The sequence below is a fragment of the Bubalus bubalis genome, chromosome 8 (assembly GCF_019923935.1).
Source record: "Bubalus bubalis isolate 160015118507 breed Murrah chromosome 8, NDDB_SH_1, whole genome shotgun sequence".
NCBI lineage: Eukaryota > Metazoa > Chordata > Mammalia > Artiodactyla > Bovidae > Bubalus > Bubalus bubalis.
Genome location: NC_059164.1, coordinates 64,509,462 through 64,530,392, shown reverse-complemented (window position 1 = coordinate 64,530,392; position 20,931 = coordinate 64,509,462). Strand labels below are relative to the sequence as shown.

The following is a 20,931-nucleotide window of genomic DNA, read 5'->3' as shown; positions in this document are numbered from 1 at the left end:
TTGAAATTTATTTTGATGACTTGTTTAGGACTGTATTTTCCTTTTATTCATTGCTTTTTAGTTAATATTTAATTTAGAAACAATTGTATATTGACATACAATTGTAGAAAATAATACAAAGCCTTCCTGCCTTAATGCAGAATCTTTTTAACAATGAATACATAACTTATTTCTGCATGTACACATTTTATCCAGAAAGATTTTGTTTTCCAAACATAGTCAATGGGTACAAAGTTGTAATATCATGATCATTTCTTAAGTTCATTTATAATGAATAGGATCTACTCTCTTTGCTACATTCCCTGAGATTCTATGGTTGTGATCACGGTGGAAAAGGAAGAATGACGATGATCTCTCTGATATCAGAAGAGTAAAGAATACTGCTAGAATTTGCCTCAGTAAACAGTCTGGAAGGAAAGGGAATTTAGACATAGGAGCTGGGTTAAATCTTCTATATCTGCATCTATCTATCTATCTACCAAGACATTTGTTATAAGGAATTGGCTCAGACAATAATGGAACCCAAGAAGTTCCATGATCTGTTGTCTGCCAGTTGGAGATCCAGGAAAACTGGTGGTGAGGTTCCAACCAGAGTCAGAAGCTTGTGATGCAAGAGTGCCAATGGTGTCGATCCCAGCTCCAGAGCAGGAATAGACTCATGTCCCAACTCAATCAATCAGGCAGAGAGAAAGAATTTTTCCTTTACCTTTTCTATTTAGGCCCTCCACAGATTTACTGATACTCATCCACAGTGGGGAGAACAATCTGCATTTCTCAGTCTACTGAGTCCAATGCTAATAGTCTCTTTTGGAAACACCCTCACAGACACACCTAAAATAATAATTAGCCGGATATTTGGGTATCTTGTGGCCCAGTGAAAACAACACATAAAATTAATCATCACAGCAACAGATAAGACAACACAAGATTTCAGTAAGTTAACATTGAAGAACATCTGTTTAATTGTTGCAAAGGCACAAGGTAATTGCCCTTTGGTAAAATTTATGCTATTATTGTTTACATGTATTTTAAACCACTTGTCTGGAATGCTTGACTACCCATTATCCCATCTTCAAGAGCCAGGATTCATATTTTTGCTTCAAAGAAGCCTTTTCTTATGCCCCTACATGAACATCTTCCTCTTTTAATTTTTGTGAACAGCTGTATTGTACTTCTTTTAAAATGCATTTTCTGCTTCATGATATTTAGTTAATAAATATTTCTTATACTATAAGCTCCTCAAAATTTCTTTGTATGCAGTAGATAGTAAAATATTAAATTGAATTAGTAGATGTCATTACTGAATTTAACTTACAGTTCATTTATATCGTGTGCTTTCATGAGCAACTACTAGTGTATAGTACCTTGCCTGAAATGATGGAGACTATAAAGATGAAGAAGGCAATGGAGACAGAGAAGGCAATGGCACCCCACTCCAGTACTCTTGCCTAGAAAATCCCATGGATGGAGGAGCCTGGTAGGCTGCAGTCAATGGGGTCGTGAAGAGTCAGACACAACTGAGCAACTTCACTTTCACTTTTCACTTTCATACATTGGCGAAGGAAATGGCAACCCACTCCAGTGTTCTTGCCTGGAGAATCCCAGGGATAGGGGAGCCTGGTGGGTTGCCGTCTATGGGGTCGCACAGAGTTGGACGTGACTGAAGTGACTTAGCAACAAAGATGAGCAAGTCACAATTCCCATGATTTTGAGCAAAGACAGAGCCCAGGGTCAGAAATATTAATTCATTCAATAAGTGGTTATTGCTTATCACCTATTATCCATGCTCTAGACTAAGTATCATGCATACAAAAATGAGTAAGTCATGGTCTTTGTTTCCCAGAAGTCCATTTATCTGAGTGGGAAAGGCAGAAATGTAAATAAACTGCTTAAAAGAAGTATGAAGAGTGCTAAGTTGGTGTGAGTTTCAGAAGCAGGCTGAGTTGGGAGTGGAGAGTGATATGAAAAAAAGTTCTACACAATAAGTTCTGTTTGAGCTCAGTGAGATGCTATCCATTAAAGAGAAGGGGCAGAAATGTAGAAGGATCTGCACCCAGTGGGACCAGAGACAAGGACACATTTGAGAACAGCAAGTATTTCTGTGCAACCAGAATATAACTCACATGAAGGAACCTAGATTGCAATGGTGTTGGAATGGAAGACCCGAGGTAGAGCACAGATACCCTACATCCTTTCATTCTCCTTCCCTAGGATGAGGCAAAGCAAATGTTGAGAAGACAAGAATAGAAATGATGACAAAAGAGGGAATCACTGAGAAATAAAGACCTCTTTGAAGTTGAAAGGGGATTGGCACAGACAGAGCTAGCTGTAGGTGAATGATTTGATCCAACTTTACCAGCCTCAAAGTCGTTTCAGGTTTCCAGTAAGCTGTGTATATGATTCTTGAAATAATAATCTTTTAATTATTTTCCCCAACAAAAGAGAAAAACTCCAAGTCCAAGAGAACTGACTTTGGGTTACAACTTGGGCACAACTGCCTTGTCTTTAAATCCAGCTTGCTCCTAAATGGCAGGAGTGAACACCCTTCACATATTTCATGGTGGGAGGAAACCACCCACAGAACAAGTCATCCACAGACTGCTTGTTCCTCCCAACAGAGTGTTGACAGAACACTCTATTCCCCAGGCTCTGCCTCTACTTCACTGAATCATTTGAAATCTTTACAAGTGTTTGTGGGACTTTAATACTTGGATAGGGAGGAAGAGCAGAAGGGCATTCCTGGCTTGGGTTTGTTGTTTGAGTTTTTGAGTGGTCTTCCAAACTTATGAGTAATAGGAACAATGTTTCATTCTTCTCACTTTTATAGTTTTGATGAATATAGCTTTAAAATATTTTTAAAATGTGAGCTCCATTGGTCAAATATCAGTCTATGCGGAGGCTAGAAACTGAGTAATCAACTTAGGAAATTATCTCATCTCATCCAATTCTCTCATATTATGCAAGAAGAAATTACATTCCAAGAAAACTTGATGTGCAATATCATATATAAATTAACTATCTGTTGATTAATTATAATTTTTATTTTCCTGGTGATGAATTAATATCTTTCATCTGCTTGTTAGCTGTTGGAACGCTCATAAGAGAATGTTAAAAAAGGTATCTACTCATAGTTTTGGTCAAAATGGCAGAAAGCGGCATCAAGTGATGACAGAAAATTCTGCTTCAAAATGGTTGTTATATGTTTGTATGTGTGTATGTTGAAGTAGGAAATGGCAACTCACTCCAGTATTCTTGCCTGGAAAACCCCTGGACAGAGGAGCCTGGCGGGCTACAGTCCATAGGGTCACAAAAGAGTCAGACACGACTGATCATGCATGCACAGGCACATATGTGTGTGCATGAATATGCATATAAAACCTTATCACCTTTAAAGTTCAGATCCATAATGCACTATTGTCTGATTATGTATGCCTATTTCTGGTAAGTTGTTTAACTGATAAACCATTCTTAATGATTTCATAACCAGATTTTCTTCGATATTGTCAGTGCCTTGTTGGCAGTCTTTCAGTCATTCATTCAACAAACATACATTGAGTATCTTTTTCACATAATTTTGATTTGAGAGATAAGATCTCTGTCCTGAAGAAAAACTCAGGGTGGTTAAACTGATGTGTAAGCAGACTTATAAAACAATGTAAAAACTAACAGTATTTACACTATGGAATTAACAAGTAGCTATCAAGGCTACACTCATATAGGGAGAGCATATAGATGGAGAGGATAAGAGGTAGCTGAGGACTGAGGTAAATCCCACTCAAAATTTAGAGGCTGGAAAGGAGAAAACCAGCAAAAGAGTTTGAAAAAAGCTTTGAATAAGATAGGTAATCTGGGAAATTGTGGTTCAAAAAAACAAATGAAAAGATTGCTTCCATTAAGAGGAAGTGAAATGAAGTCGCTCAGTCGTGTCCAACTCTTTGTGACCCCATGGACTGTAGCCTACCAGGCTCCTCAGTCCATGGGATTTTCCAGGCAAGAGTACTGGCGTGGGTTGCCATTTCCTTCTCCAGGGGATCTTCCCGACCCAGGGATTGAACCTGGGTCTCCAGCATTATAGGCAGACACTTTACCATCTGAGCTACCAGGGAAGCCCAATTAAGCCCAATTAAGAGGAAGGGGTCCACCCCACTCCAGTACTCTTGCCTGGAAAATCCCATGGACGGAGGAGCCTGGTAGGCTGCAGTCCATGGGGTCGCTAAGAGTTGGACACGACTGAGCGACTTCACTTTGACTTTTCACTTTAGTGCATTGGAGAAGGAAATGGCAACCCACTCCAGGATTCTTGCCTGGAGAATCCCAGGGATGGGGGAGCCTGGTGGGCTGCCATCAATGGGGTCGCACAGAGTCGGTCACGACTGAAGCGACTTAGCAGCAGCAGCAGCAACAGGAAGGGGTCAACTATAACAAGTGCTGCTGAAAATTCCAAAAGGATAAGAACTAATAGTTGCCCATTATTAAGCTGATTTGAGTGCATTATAAAGAGAATGGGAGGTGTGGATGGGGATCATTCCCTATGCTCCAAGCAAAACTACAAGTTTTGTTTCACATCAGGTTGATAGCCGTGAAGGTGATGGCCTGAGATATAAGAACTCCTTTTCCTCTCTGTCTGCTCTCTTAATTTTAGTGGCTTGATGTGAGATATGAAAGGAACAGAGAAATTAAGGAAGACTCACAAGTTCTTGGCTGAGCAACTACTTGAATAGTGGTACCATTTACTAAGATGAACACTATAATAGAGCCAGATATGTGGGAGGGTCATGTAGAAGTCAAAAAAAGAGTGAAGAATTCAGTGTGGTACATAATAAGTTAAAGATGCCTATAAGTTTGAGTGGTGATTTGTGTGTCGATGTCAAGTAACTGGGATACCCTATTCTGCATCTCAAGAATCTTATTCTGAACCTATGGACCTGAAATCTGCATTTGGGACTCACCACCAGTTTTCCCTGGTAGCTCAGTGGTAAAGAATATGCCTGCCGATGCGGAAGACTCAGTTTTGATCCCTGAGTCAGGAAGATCTCATGAAGTAAAAAATGGCAACCCACTCCAGTATGCTTGCCTGGATCCCATGCATAGAGGAGCCTGTCACTCTACAGCCCATGGGATCACAAAAGAGATGGACACCTCTTAGCAACTAAACAACAAAGCTGATTGAAGAGCAAACTACAGTAGAGAGAGAAAGGGTCAATGGAGAGTTATTTTAAGATGGAAACATTAGAGCATGTTGTAAACTGAAGAGAATGATCCAATAATTGTGCCCAGGCAAAGATGTGAGTTGAATAAAGGTGAGAGGGGATGCTTGAAATTGGAATTTTGAAGGATTTTTTTTTTTACAATGATGAAGTATGAGAATCAAGTAGAGGAAAGTATTGTTGAAAGTGGGCATATTTTTTTAAATTGAAGTATAGTTTATAATGTTGTGTTAGCTTCAGGTGTACAGAAAAGTAATTCAGTTACATATGCATATACATGTATTTTTTTTTCAGATTTCTTTCCATTATAAATTATTACAAAACAGTGAGTATAGTTCCCTATGCTAACAGTAGGTTTTTGTTGGTCATGTATTTTATATATAGTAGAGTATATATTTAATCCCACACTCCTAATTTATCCCTCCCCTTCTTTCCCCTTTGGTAACCATAGTTTGTTTTATATATCTATGGGTCTGTTTCTGTTTTGTATATCAATTCATTTGTAGCTTTTTTTAGATTTCCCATATAAGCGTTATCATACCATATTATTTGTCTTTGTCTGCCTTTCTTCACCTAGTATGGTAATCTCTAGGTCCATCCAGGTTGCTGCAAATGACATTATTTCATTTTGATGGTTGAGTAGTATTCCATTGTATGTATACACCACATCTTCTTTGTCCATTCATCTGTTACTAAACATTTAGGTTGCTTCCATGTCTTGACTATGGTAAATAGTGCTGCAGTGAACATTGGGGCGCATGTATCTTTTCGAATTATGGTTTTCTCCGGACATAAAAAGTGGGCAGATTATTGAACTGAGTGTTCAGATGTTGATAAGTCATCTAGATTGACAATGAAATCTTCCAGGAAGATGACTGAAACACCATCTTAAAATCTCGGTGAATGAGGGCAAATGTCCTAGATGTTGATGTCTTGTATAGTCTGATAGCATGCTCTTCAAAGGGCAGAGGAATGGCAATTACCTTTTTGAGAACATAAGGAACTCTGGGGGCTTCCTTTTCAAACTTCTTATGAATGGCATTACACCTGGAGAGGGGACAAGTCTTCCTGGAGCCCATGGCTCTATGTAGACTTCTCTCAAATCCAGCTACTAGGGAAGGCATTACATATGGAGAATGGAGGAGAGCAAGGCAAGCTTGAGATCCTATGGATGCTTGAACAGAGGCTGTGGTAACAAGGATCCATAGAGAGACAGAGAGCATGAGATCCCTTGTGGACCCAGAGTACCTTGTGGCTGTTCTTTCATTATGAAGTTTTTTTCTTGACCACAGGGCTGATTCAGAAGTGGTGGCCAAGGCTAGATCAACAGCCTGTAATTATAACCTTGAAATTAAATTCATAGTTAAAGGAATTTCCAAACTCTGATATGAGCCTCTAACTAATCTCAGGGAAATCTTCATACTCAACATAATTATGTTATCCTCATACTCGTCAAATACATCTTCTTCTCAACTATCCAAACTAAGTAATCTCAAGATGACGTGCATTGTCTACAAACTAAGGGTGTCAAATTTATATCCTATGAGAAAAACTACTGCATTGATTGGTGATTCATCTTCTTGACAGTTCTTGCCAAAACAATAAGAGGCAACATAGAAAAGAAAAAAGAAAAAAGCTGACCAATGTGGAAAATGATTATTCTGTATACATTTTTCATTAAATTTTCCCAAAAACCCTATGAAGTTATTATTTCACACTCATTACAAAGATGAGGAAATAGATTATCAGAGGAATTTGAAAATTTCCCCAAGGAAAAGTCAGAAAAGTAGCAGAGCTGATTAAAATCTGGAGTTATCTGACCAGAAGGCACTTGCTCTTTTAACCACAAAGGACATGAACTGAGAATGCTGGCTACACCAACTGCATGTTCCTTTTCCAAATAACCAAGCAACAGGTAATAGTTAAAACACTATTTACCCTGGGTAAAGTGCTGTGCTGGGATCTCTGAGGAAAACAGAGATTAAAAAAAAAAAAGAAAAGAAAGCATAGTCCTTATTCCCCAGTATGAACAACCAGTTTGACAAGGTAAGATATTTCCATAGAGATGCACAAGTTAAGTAACTTCAGAGAACAAGAATGTAATCATTATCGCTGCTCTGAGGATCAGATTATCTTATTTCACTGTGTGCTGAAGGCTTCACAGTGAAACCAGCCTGTATGGTTACATTTGCTCAAGTGAAAGAAAATGTGATGTAAAACAACTGTATTAGTAACAAAGCCAATTTTTTCTCATTTTAACCACTTGAAAAAATTTGAAACCCTGATAACATTTCAGCACATTTCTTTTTGTCTCTTCAATTTTGTTTATTTTGCTTTGTTCTTGCAAAATAGGCTTCTTGATGCATATATAGCATCCTCTTGTTTTCATGTTGTTTTCTTTGTTGTTAAATTTGATAATATTAGGAATTTCCTGTGTTATACACATACAGATTAATGACATAGTAATCAGAATATAAAGCTTCCCTGTGGTTCAGCAGTAAAGAATCTTCCTGCCAATGTAGGAGACATAGGTTTTATCACTGGGTCAGGAAGACGAGTTGGAGAAGGAAATAACAGCCCACTCCAGTATTCTTGGGGCTTCCCATGTAGTTCAGTTTGTAAAGAATCTGCCTGCAATGCAGGAGACCAGGGTTCAATCCCTGGGTCAAGAAGAACCCCTGGAGAAGGAAATGGCAACCCACCCCAGTATTCTTGCCTGGAGAATCCCATGGACAGAGAAGCCTGGCAGGGTACAGTCCATGGGGTCACAAGAGTCAGACATGTCTTAGCGACTAAACCAATATTCTTACCTGGGAAATCCCATGGAGAGGAGCCTGGCAAGTTACCCACCACGGGGTCACAGAAGAGTGAGAGGACCTAGCGACTAAACAACAACAACAGTGATCAGAACACCAGGGATCTGAAAAGAGAGAAGGATCTCTCCAGCACAAAAGACAACATAATTCAGAATGAGAATTCACTTTGGGTAAGTCAGAATAGGCAAGACCTAGGTTCCAAGTGGTCCTGGGGACACTGGGTTAATCTAGGGGAGTCAGCAGAGGCCAATGCCATAACTTATACCCTGTCAGTCCACTGGACTATTTGAGCCTGCCACTTAATCTGTGGGGCTTCCTGGGTGGCTCGGCAGTAAAGAATCTGCCTGCAATGCAAAATGCACAGATTCCATCCCTGGATAGGGAAGACCCCCTGGAGAAGGAAATGGCAACCTACTCCAGTATTCTTGCCAGGGAAATCCCATGGACAGAGGAGCCTGACAGGTTACAGTCCATGGGGTCGCAAAGGGTTGGACACGACTGAAGCAAATAAGCGCATCATGCTTTATCTGTGTCCTTTTCCAAGAGACTGCCCTGAGGGGTCAAGCCAGTGGATGAAGCCAAAGCAAGGTCACTCAAGCATCAGAGAATACATTTCCAGAAGCAGATTTGTTTACTAACTGGGAAGGCATCCACTAAAACAGAGGGAACAAAAGAATTTTTCTTTACAAACCAGTCCCTGACCTCTGCTTTTAGCAAGAGTTCCCACTTTCCTTGGCAAGCTTTTTTCTATTCTAAGGCCAAGTACAATTGAGCTGGCAGACAGCATATCCTCACTGGCTGTGCAAGGCTGGTGGCTGAGGTCGCACATGTCATTGTCGAAAGGAAACTGGGGGACGTATGTATAAAGCAGCACCTTGATCTAAAGTTTTGATGATTTTTACAGTAACAGGTTTGAAAAAGTCGTTGATAGGTGAAAATTCCACTTTATAGGACAGAAGCAGCAATTTGAGGTCAGATCTGCTTACCACCTCCTGGTCCTACTACAAAGCAAAATCTTTTTGCTACACAGAAACTGACTTTCCGCTAGGTTAATTAAGGAGCAAGATTACTTGGGGAATCTTACTGTTTTGTCACACATTATTCTTTTCTTCAAACCCTGATCCTTTACTGAATCTGATATTTCATGAATGTTGTTGAGCATGATTTTGGGGGTTTCCTCCTTGTGAGATTTTGCAGTGTCAAAGTTGATGCTTTTATTATAATTCACACATACAAAATGCAATTGCCAGAGAGAACTTTTTTACTCAAAAGTTAAATAACTAACATTAAATGTAGTTTCTAAATTTTATTTTGTCATATTATGGGTTCTAGTGTATGAAATAATTCTATAGAGTTTAGAAATATAATCACCTCTGTATAACTTCTGTCTTATGTTATCACTGAAATTTTTATAAACATTTATTTGCTCCCAGAAGACATTTCTAAAATTAACTTTCCAAAATTAGCTGGTTAAGGCCCACCATTAATATAGATATTAACTGTCCACCCTCTGCCTTTATTTTTAATTAATTGAGATTTCTTAATAATTGCTTTTTAAACATAAAGTTAGCAGTCATCCCAAATAATAATTTGCAGTAATTTATTATTGCAACAATAATTGTATATTTATACAAGTGAACAACAGAATTTTAGTATATAAAGCATGTAAGAAAACTCTTATTGCCAATTGCTCATAGAATGCTCACCTGTAATTAAATAAAAATATTCAAATGGTTATAATAATCTGAACAACTTGACTTGTTAAAACACTGATTAGGAATGATTGTCTCCATGTCATATTATCAGTGATTGTGCAGAAGTTTAGGGATTTAAGACATGATGTTGAAGTAGGTATTTGACTATTCAGTCATTTCTTTGAACTTGAAGAATAAACTAACACAATTGCAGGTAGATGCCTGGAAAGAATTTAGTCAAGTTTAATGGTTTTTTACTCTAGCTTTGTTACTTTAACTTTTTTAATGTTTTGTTTTGTATTAGGGTATAGCCAATTAATAATGTTGTGGTAATTTCAGGTGAACAGTGCAGGGGTTCAGCCATACATATACGTGTATCCATTCTCCCCTAAACGCCCCTCCTTTCAGGCTGCCACATAACGTTGACCTGAGGTCCATATGCTGTATAGTAGATCTCTGTTGGGTATCTATTTTAAATATAGCAGTGTGTACCTGTCCATCCCAAACTCCCTAACTATCCCTTTCCCCATCCTTCCTCATCCCCAGCAACCATAAGTTCATCCTCTAAGCCTATGAATCTCTTTCTGTTTTGTAAGGAATTTCATTTGTATCATTTATTTTTTGATTCCACATATAAGGGATGCCATGCTATGTTTCTCCTTCTCTATCTGACTTTCTTCACTCAGTATGACACAGAGTGAAGGTCCATTCATGTTGCTGCTAATGACATTGTTTCATTCTTTTTAAGGGCTGAGTAATAGTGCATTGTATACACATACCATATCTTCTTTATCCATTCCTCTGTCGATGTCAAAATTCCTCTGTCAATTTTGGCTGCTTTTATGCCTCGGCTATTGTAAACAGTGCTGCAATGAACAGTAAGGTGAAAATATACTTTCGGATCATGTTTTTTTGCAGACATATGCCCAGGAGTGGGATTGCAGGGTCATATGGTAGCTCCATTTTCAGTTTTTTAAGGAACTTCCATACTGTTCTCCATAGTGGCTGTACCAATTTACATTCCCATCAAAAAGTGTAAAAGGATTCCCTTCTCTTCACACCCTCTCTAGCATTTATTGTTTGTGGAATTTTTTTTATGATAGCCATTCTGGCTGGTGTGAGGCTATATCTCATTGTAGTTTTGATTTGCATTTCTCTAATAATTGACAATGCCAAACGTCTTTTCATGTGCCCATTCACCATCTGTATGTCTTATTTGGAGAAATGTCTATTTAGGTCTTCTGCCCACTTTTTTGAGTGGGTTGTTTGTTTTGATGCTGTTACAAACAGCGTCATGAGCTGTTTGTAAATTTTGGAGACTAATCCCTTATCAGTCAGGGCTTCCCAGGCAGCGCTAGTGGTAAAGAACCTGCCTGCAAATGCAGGAGACATAAGCAACACGGGTCCTATCCCTGGGTGGGGAAGATCCGCTGGAGAAGGAAATGGCAACCCACTCCAGTATTCTTGCCTGGAGAATCCCATGGACAGGAGCCTGGCAGGCTATAGTCATAGAGTCACAAAGAGTCGGACACAACTGAAGCGACTTAGCACAGCACAGCACAGCACCCTTATTGGTCACATCATTTGCAAGTATTTTCTCCAAACCTGTGGGCTGTGTTTTTGTTTTGTTTATTGTTTCCTTTGCTGTGCAAAAGCTTTTGAGTTTAAGTAGGTCCTATTTGTTTATTTTTGTTTTTATTTCCATTATTCTGGGACACAGATTGAAAAAGATACTGCTGTGATTTATGTCAGAAAGTGTTCTACCTATGTTTTTATCCAAGAGTTCTATAGTCTCCAGTCTCACATTTAGGGCTTTACTCTATTTTGAGCTTATTTTTGTGTATGGAGTTAAAGAATGATCTAATTTCATGTTTTTTACATGTAGCTGTCCAGTTTTCCCAGCACCATTTGTGGAAGAGACTGCCTTTCCAACAGTGTGTAGTCTTGCCTACTTTGTCATATATTAATTGACCAGAGGTGCATGGGCTTATTTCTGGGTGTTCTATCTTGTTCCCTTTATGCCAGAACTATACTGTTTTGATGACAGTAAGTTTGTAGAAAAGTCTGAAGTCAGGGAGCCTGATTCCTCCAGTTCTGTTTTTCTTTCTTGAGATTGTGTTGGCTATTCAGGGTCTTCTGTGTCTCTCTACAAATTTTGAGATTTTTTTTGGTTCTAGTTCTGTGAAAAATGCCATTGGTAATTTGATAGGGATTGCATTGAATCTGTAGATTGCCTTGGGTAGGATAATCATTTTGACAATATTGATTCTTCTAATCCACAAACATGGTATATCTTTCCATCTGTTTATGTCTTCTTTGATTTCTTTCAACAGCGTCTTATAGTTTTCAGAGTACAGGTCTTTTGCCACCTTAGGTAGGTTTATTCTTAGGTATTTTATTCTTTTTGAGGTACTGGTAAATGGGATTATTCTTGAATTTCACTTTCTGATCTTTTGTTGTTAGTATATAGAAATACAACAGGTTTCTGTGTATTAATTTTATAACTTGCAACTTTACCAAATTCATTGATGAGTTCTAGCAGTTTTCTGGTAGCATTTTTAGGATCTTCCATATGTGATATCTTATAATCTACAAACAGTGACAGTTTAACTTCTTCTTTTCCAATTTGGATTCCTTTTACTTCTTTTTATTCTCTGATTGCTGCACTTGCTATTTTAATTTTGTACATATTTATTTAGCACCTACTATCTGCTGATAATTCAAATACTGACAACCAGCTAGTAAAGGAGGCCCTTGTTCTCAATGTGCTGATAGTCTGGGGATTTTAAACAATTTATACAACTGCCCTAGGCTTCTGTCTCCTTTCTTACGATAGGAGATATTAATAAAGGTCATAATGATGTTAATAAAAGCCAAATGAAATGATGGGGGCAGACTATATTTCTTATATCATGTGCATAATATATTTATTAATATCCCAATTGTCTCAACCATCCTTTAGGGCAGATGAGCATGAATCTGCATGCTTAGTTGTGTCTGACTCTTTGCAGCCCTGTGGACTGTAGCCCACCAGGCTCCTCTGTCCCTGGGATTCTGTATAGAACAGTCTTTTGGACTTTGTGGGAGAGGGAGAGGGTGGGATGATTTGGGAGAATGGCATTGAAACATGTATAATATCATATATGAAATGAATTGCCAGTCCAGGTTCGATGCAGGATACTGGATGCTTGGGGCTGGTGCACTGAGACCACCCAGAGGGATGGTACAGGGAGGGAGAAGGGAGGGGGGTTCAGGATGGGGAACACGTGTATACCTGTGGCAGATTCATGTTGATGTATAGCAAAACCAATACAATATTGTAAAGTAATTAACCTCCAATTAAAATAAATAAATTTATATTTAAAAAAAACAAAACAAAAGAATAATGGAGTGGGTTGCCATGCCCTCCTCCAGAGGATCTTCATGACCTAGGGATCGAACCTGTGTCTCCTGCATTGCAGGCAGATTCTTAACCACTTCAGCCATCAGGGAAGCCTCATACACAGTTTAATAGGCATGGGAGCATGTTTAGAGTACAGAACCTGGGTTTGAATCCTGTTTGTTGTGTGACTTTGGGTATGCAATTTAACCCCACTGCTCTTAAATTTACTACAAAATTGTGACAATTAGATTACTTCTTTCATTGACGATTAAATTAAATAACAGATTATAGAATTCAGCATTGAATCTAGCACATAATAAATATTCTGCTGAGGTTAAAGTTTATTAAAATTCAGTACAATTTACCCCCAATTAAAAATAAGGGAATGCAGAGAAATTATACAATTTGTACAAGGCCACACAATAAGTTGCAGAGATGAGATTCAGCCAGGTTGATCTATTGCCAACACCCTCCTCATTTTTTACATTTTGGGTCTCTAAACATATCATTATAGATGTAACTATTGGGCAGATTTGTAGGATACTTATTATGTTAATCAATGCTTTTAAATTTTCTCCTTGATTGGGGGGCACTCTCCAGTCCAGTTTCTTTGCTTCTCATCCACTTCCAAGACCACTAGATTGAATCTTCCAGAGTGTGGATGTGGCCGGATAAAGGGTGAGGCCATTACTCCCTGGCCTCCAGCTGTGTCTCCATTGAAAAAGAAACAGTTCTTGCACTGAGGCAGGGAACTTGCTTGGATATGAGCCAGGCTCCCAGAAATTGTGAAGCTGGATCCATTCATTGGATTGTGAGTCCTCTGGTCCTCTCCGTCTTACTGAACCAAGCCTGGAAGCTGAACTCATTGTGTCTCATTTGTTTGTGTGTGTGTTTTTTTAAATAGCATGAATTACTCTCTTATGATGGAGGAGAAGTCACAACGAGGCCAGGAAAAGAGCAGAAGAGACATCCTGAAGTCCACCAAGTGGGCATGGGCTCCCCTGGATGAGCAGCTGCCCCCTGGCTCCGAGGAGGAGGGCCACAGTCTCACCAACCCCCTGCTGGGTGAGAACAGGCCATCAGGGTTATTTGAAACCAACCTATTATGAGTGGTGAGGGATATTGAGCTTTGGGCTGCGGGCAAATGATTTTGGAACAAGGACTTGACTGTTAAGATGCCAGTGTTGCTGGTATGATAACCAAAAACTTTTATGAAATGGGCACATCTGACTTCACCTACAGACACTTAAAATACAAACCTTCTTAATAGAAACAGACCAACTAAAGAATGAACTTGGCTCCCTTTCCACTCCAAAGTCCCCTCATTCTAAGTCCACTAGGACCCCAAAACTGTGGAGCTCATGCCAGAGATATGAGACTTCTTGCAGGACATCAAACATCTTATTGAAAGGCTCTTATTTGCAGAGCCTTGCACAGGGTGTTGCTACTAATTTTAATCGTTTAAAGAGTAACAAGTAAGAAAACATTTGTCCTTTCACTGTGATTTCTCATTTGCTTGTTCATGATGTTACTGTTTGATGGCTTTTCTTCCTTGCCACCACCAATTTATTCTATCCCTTCACAGTAACTCAGTTGAAGACTAAGCATCTCCCATGTCCCCGTGGCCTTTTTGGTTCACCAGACCCCTTGTGAGGGAGTAATTCAGGTATCTTACTGCTTCTTAGGATACAGTCAGAGAAAATAAGCCCAGAGTAACCTGTAACCAACTGGAAAGGAAACAAATATTTACAGGAAAAACTGCTTTTATAGCCTTTCCTTTTTTGCCTCTTGACTCGTTGGTTGAGCCAGTGACAAAGATCCACCTTAAAAGACTGATGCTTTTATAACACAGGGTGCCTTTGGCAATTCTGGGACTGCAGTGCAATTTGCCCCTGGAATGAATGCAAATTTACTTTCTAACCTGGCAGAGAACTCCTTGCAAATAAACATCACTGGCTAGCTGCCTTAGGTAAATGTGATTCAGTAAGGAGAGGCTCCACGTGATTCATATTCAACAAGAGAAAGGCAAAAATCTCCCATGCTTTTTCAGCCTTTGTATCACACCAGGTAATTTAAAAATTATTCTAACATCTCTTGCTCTTTTTTTCCTTTTCACATTTTCTTTCTCTTTAAGTTATAGTCTTTTGGCAAGTTTATACTTTATTCTCAGGAAAAGCCAATTATGGAAAACGGGAAGTTTTGCCTTGGGGGAGAAATGACTCTGCTTATAGAAACATGTAATTAAATACTAGGAAATGGACCTATTGGGTAGTGGCTAACTAATGGGCTGATATCTCTTCACCTGGTTATGTTTTGACTGACTGGTCTGTTTCTCATTTGTAGAAGATTCCAAACAAGAAATTATTCAGCAGTGGCTGGACTCTGGATTCTTGTAAGTGTTTCTTTATGCCCTTGCACATCCTTCTTGCAAAGATCCATGAAAACATATGGGTAACCCTTCTGGGACAAGGTGTGACATGTAGGAATTTTCATTTTAACTGGGTGTTTGAAGGACTAATCTTTTATTGCAAAAGTTATATATCCGCTTAAAAGTACAAAATAGAATAATACTATTTCAGTTCCTAGCTGTTCACTGATTTCCTAAAGTCCTCTTGTCATAAAGCTTAGCTCTTCATTTACTCTGGTCTGTTTAATTAAAAAGTAATTTAGCATAATTTTGTTGTTTGACTCACAATACTTTTGTTTCTTTATAGTGTGTCGGTTAATGAAAACTTTCAGCCAGTCGTCGACCACATTGGTAAGACAAGAAAACCCAAAAGCAGTTGTGCTTTGTGGACCTGAGTAGGAGATGTATTAAAATGTTTGTTTGACTAAATCTTTTTAAAATGAGAATTATCAGAGATTCCTAGAAATGAAACAGATCTCGGAAACCATTCAGCTCAATCATTTTGTGTAATATGTAAGACAAGTTCAGAAAGGATAGGTGTTATCAAGCAGCAGATCAGGGACTGGAAACCAGAACTCTTGCCCATATTGTTAGCTCAGACTCTTAACAGAAAACTAGCTGGGTCTGTAAAGATATTTTGCAAGGATGTGATTATGGAAATGAAACTGTTTAATATTTCCTTACACTGTATTGTATTTTTATTTCTAAATCTAGTTTCTACCCTTCAGTCTTTTTTTTTTTTAATTTTATTTTATTTTTAAACCTCAAACACTGTATTAGTTTTGCCAAACATCAAAACGAATCCGCCACAGGTATACATGTGCTCCCCATCCTGAACCCTCCTTCCTCCTCCCTCCCCACACCATCCCTCTGGGTCGTCCCAGTGCACCAGCCCCAAGCATCCAGTATCGTGCATCGAACCTGGACTGGCAACTCATTTCATACATGATATTACACATGTTTCAATCCCATTCTCCCAAATCTTCCCACCCTCTCCCTCTCCAACAGAGTCCATAAGACTGTTGTATACATCAGTGTCTCTTTTGCTCTCTCATACACAGGGTTATTGTTACCATCTTTCTAAATTCCATATATATGCATTAGTATACTGTATTGGTGTTTTTCTTTCTGGCTTACTTCATTCTGTATAATAGGCTCCAGTTTCATCCAGGGTAAAATTATATCTTCTCTTTCTAATGATGCATTTGTTCTCAAAAAGAATGAATGACTGAATTCTATAGCAAACAGTGTATATATCAAATATGTATTTCCGAGGCAGAAAGTGTGGCACACTTGTTACATTGAGATTTGATAAGAACATTATAAGAAGACAAAAATTTATCTACAGGTCTCACAGTTTCCATCTTCACTAAATCAAATATAGTATTTCCTAGAATGTAAGACTCCTCAATTGTAAAATGCACCCACATTTTAAGTACCACTCAGATAAGAAAACAAAACAACCATCCATGTTGATTATAACTAGGCATTATAATAGGCCACACTGACTACCAGACACATCCTGATTTCATAGTTGTTAAAATGTGAAAAAAAATGTGTTTAAAAATTGATGAAATGCCCTAAATAACATATGTAAAAATTACATAAAACAAGAATTTAATGACTAGAGGGAAAATTATTATTCTAATTGTTACTTACTTGGCTGGTTTTAATTATTTCACTTTCTTCACTGCCATTTAAATTAAGATTGACCATTTGCTACAAGCCAGTTTAAATTTAAGAATTTTTACTTTAAAATCTAGGTATATCATTAAAATTTCCTCCTTCGCCAAGCTTATTTTTTTTTAATATGAAAGTTTCATGATGCCAAAATCTCTAAAGATGCTTGCCAATAAGTTGAATTTAAGAACCTTTGTTATTGATAGTTCATTCTGAAGAAAAGACAGGAAGTTAAGAAATATAGCCAACATTTCAGATCCCTCTGATATTTCATCTTTCCCAGTTTATAGTTGGAGGTCTGGCAACCAGTTCTGGGGTTGTCAGTAAATGTATTAGAAACTTCACTTCCCAGGAATTAAGACAAATCATGGACCTTCCTCCTCTGAATCAAGTCAATGAAATAAAGGCATGAGGTGAAGGAAAGAAGGGGTAACAAAATGACTCTGAGATCAGACACACACGGTTTCTATTTCCCAGGGTCTTTATCTTTAGTAAGGTTTTTAATAATAATGGAATAGCTTCTTACAAGTTTAATTGAGCCTTCACTTTTACAAGGCCCTTCCTCATCTATCATATTTTAAGCTCAATAGCCTAGCAAGGCTGGTGTTCATCTATGTTTCACAGGTGAAGAATCTGAGTGGTCAAGTGCCACAATTTTTAGTCACAGCTGGTTAGAGGTGGGCAGAAGAGCCTGCAGGCAGGCATCCTCTCAGCCTCTCTGGGTGCTGGTTTTACCACAATGAGCTCAAGGCATCCCAAGTCCAGGGAAGCCAAACCCTGCACTAGGAAGTGGAAACTACAACAGTAGTAGCAGAAACTGGAGACCTGAAGGTCATGAGGAGTGTTTCAGAGAGAAAACTGGTGAAACCAAAAGGAACTGAAGTAGAGAAAGGAAAGGAGTCTGTGCTGGAGGGAAAATCGTGAAAAAACTCCCACAATCTCACTATGATATAGAGTGGTGCGTTCATTCTTAGGGCAGCCATAAATAATTACCACAGACTTGGTGGCTATGTCAAAGCTGTATATTGTCACCCTGCTTATTTAACTTATATGCAGAGTACATCATGAGAAATGCTGGGCTGGAAGAAACACAAGCTGGAATCAAGATTGCCGGGAGAAATATCAGTAACCTCAGATGTGCAGATGACACCACCCTTATGGCAGAAAGTGAAGAAGAACTAAAGAGCCTCTTGATGAAAGTGAAAGAGGAGAGTGAAAAAGTTGGCTTAAAGCTCAACATTCAGAAAACGAAGATCATGGCATCTGGTCCCATCACTTCATGGCAGATAGATGGGGAAACAGTGGAAACAGTGTCAGACTTTATTCTTTTGGGTTCCAAAATCACTGCAGATGGTGACTGCGGCCATGAAATTAAAAGACGCTTACTCCTTGGAAGGAAAGTTATGACCAACCTAGATAGCATATTCAAAAGCAGAGACATTACTTTGTCAACAAAGGTCCATATAGTCAAGGCTATGGTTTTTCCAGTGGTCATGTATGGATGTGAGAGTTGGACTGTGAAGAAAGCTGAGTGCCGAAGAATTGATGCTTTTGAACTGTGGTGTTGGAGGGGACTCTTGAGAGTCCCTTGGACTGCAAGGAGATCCAACCAGTCCATTCTAAAGATCATGCCTGGGTGTTGATTGGAAGGACTGATGCTGAAGCTGAAACTCCAATACTTTGGCCACCTGATGCGAAGAGTTGACTCATTGGAAAAGACCCTGATGCTGGGAGGGATTGGGGGCAGGAGGGGAAGGGGACAACAGAGGATGAGATGGCTGGATGGCATCACCAACTTGATGGACATGAATTTGGATAAATTCCGGGAGTTGGTGATGGACAGGGAAGCCTGGCATGCTGCAATTCATGGGGTCACAAACAGTCGGACACGACTGAGCGAGTGAACTGAACTGAACTGGTGCTTAAAGACAGAAATTCATTCTCTCACAGTTGTGAAGGCTGAAGATCTGAAACCAAGTGTCAGCAAGGTTATTTTTTTCTCTCTGAAGGCTCTAGGGACGAGGCCTGCCTGGTCTCTTCCTCGTGGCTCCCATCAACCCTGGCATCCCTTTCATCCTTGCATCCTCTGCTGTCTTCACATGGCTGACTTTCCCCACTGAGTTTTCTTCTCTTCTCTTAAGGACACCAGTCATTGGATTTAGGGTTTAAGTCCCACCTTTACCCAGTATGACCTCGCATTTACTAGTTATATCTGCAGAGACCCTCTTTCAAGATAAAGGCTATATTCTGAAGTGACATTTCAAATACTGAAGTGAAATTTGGGTGGATACTATTCAACCAACTACAAACAGAAATCATTCTGCTGTTTGCTTCTCTCAGTGATAATTCTGAGGCTTTCTTCATTAAAGCAGCAACAACATCCAGGTGCCTGCTCATCTTTCACGTGACCCTGTACCTCTCATGGAAAGCATTCTAGTGGGCCTCAGATAAAATGAAGAGGTGGAATAAGGTTTCAGTGGCCCTGTTGCTGATTTCCTCCTCTGTTTTGAGATGGCCAAGGTCAGGTCTTGGCTTCTTATGGTGATTCTTTGGCTTTCATGATGCTCTGTGGCTCCCTAAATTCTAATTTTTATTCAGCTGGAATCTGGTTGACCCATCTTTTTCACCACTGTTATGCTAGGTAAAGCCCCCTAACCCTTGGCAGTTCAGCGTCTTCAGTAAAACTCAGAGGGGAAAGAAATTAATACATGTCAAGGGCACACAGGCTAGGTACTCTATATGCATATTATCTCATTTACCAGAACCATCTTCTGAGGCGGATATCATCATTATTAACTTCTGCAAAGAGGTAAATAAAGCTCAGGAAGGTTAAGTAACTTGCTCAAAGTAACCAGTCAGGAGGAAAGTGAGTTGAGATTTGAACATGGGTCTGTCTGACTCTGTAGCCACCTGGCCTCTCTAGAGTATAGTATGAATTACTGTCCGTGTTATGCATGGATGCCCCTGGGAGCATCCTGGGAGGAAAGCTCTGCATCAGCATCCCTGCTGGAAAAGTCAAAGCATTAGCAGAGTGGGCCAGCTTCCTGGCAACCACTTCCCCTTCCAGATCTTCTGACTCTTGTACCAGCTTTCAGGGCCACAGCTCAGTTCTCTTGAACTTAAATTTCTTAAAGTGAGACAGTGCTAATTTTTAAATGTCAATCAAGTATATGTAGAAATACAAAATGGCCACATCTGGATCTTAAAATTTAAAAAAAAAAGATGCATCAGAGAATTTTCTGGCAAGTCATAAGTCATTCTACCTTAACTCTAGAAATTTTAAATTATAAGAAACTAAGCTCTTAGAAAATTGACATGACTAAGAAACTAATGCTTAATAGTTGGAAAATTCTGGTTTTTTCCTGAGGCTCACTAGGTTTCTGATCTCTATACGTATCAGTCTCAAAAGTTATAATAATGCTGATTATTATGAGTAATAATTATCATATATCAAGTGCTTATTGCATATTTGAAAACTATTATGACGTACTCCTCAAACAAGGTGATTGATTAATTTCATTAAATACTGAAGAAACAGAGACTCAGTAAAGTTGAGAGATTTTCCCAAAACCACATAAAGCCAAAGAGGTGGAAACGTGATTTGAACTCAAGTCTGTTTGATTTTGAAGTTTATTCTCTTCTTACCAGAAACCAGTATACCGCATACCGGTGTAAATCTATGGCTGTTAATTTTCTCCCTAGACTTTCCTTATTTCTGTGAGCCAAGTTTGGATAGCAAAAAGGG

The 20,931-nt window shown here is 39.0% G+C and overlaps 1 protein-coding gene across 1 annotated transcript in view; it reads left to right on the top strand.

Moving 5' to 3' along the window:
- Positions 1–20,931, top strand: part of ITPRID1 (ITPR interacting domain containing 1) — a 123,324-nt gene that overhangs the window by 20,023 nt on the left and 82,370 nt on the right. Inside the window, exons 3-5 of the mRNA XM_025291222.3 lie at positions 14,004–14,164; positions 15,443–15,491; positions 15,814–15,857. Coding sequence (XP_025147007.3) covers positions 14,005–14,164; positions 15,443–15,491; positions 15,814–15,857 — 253 coding nt within the window. The 5' untranslated portion in view covers position 14,004. The remainder of the gene's footprint in view (positions 1–14,003; positions 14,165–15,442; positions 15,492–15,813; positions 15,858–20,931) is intronic.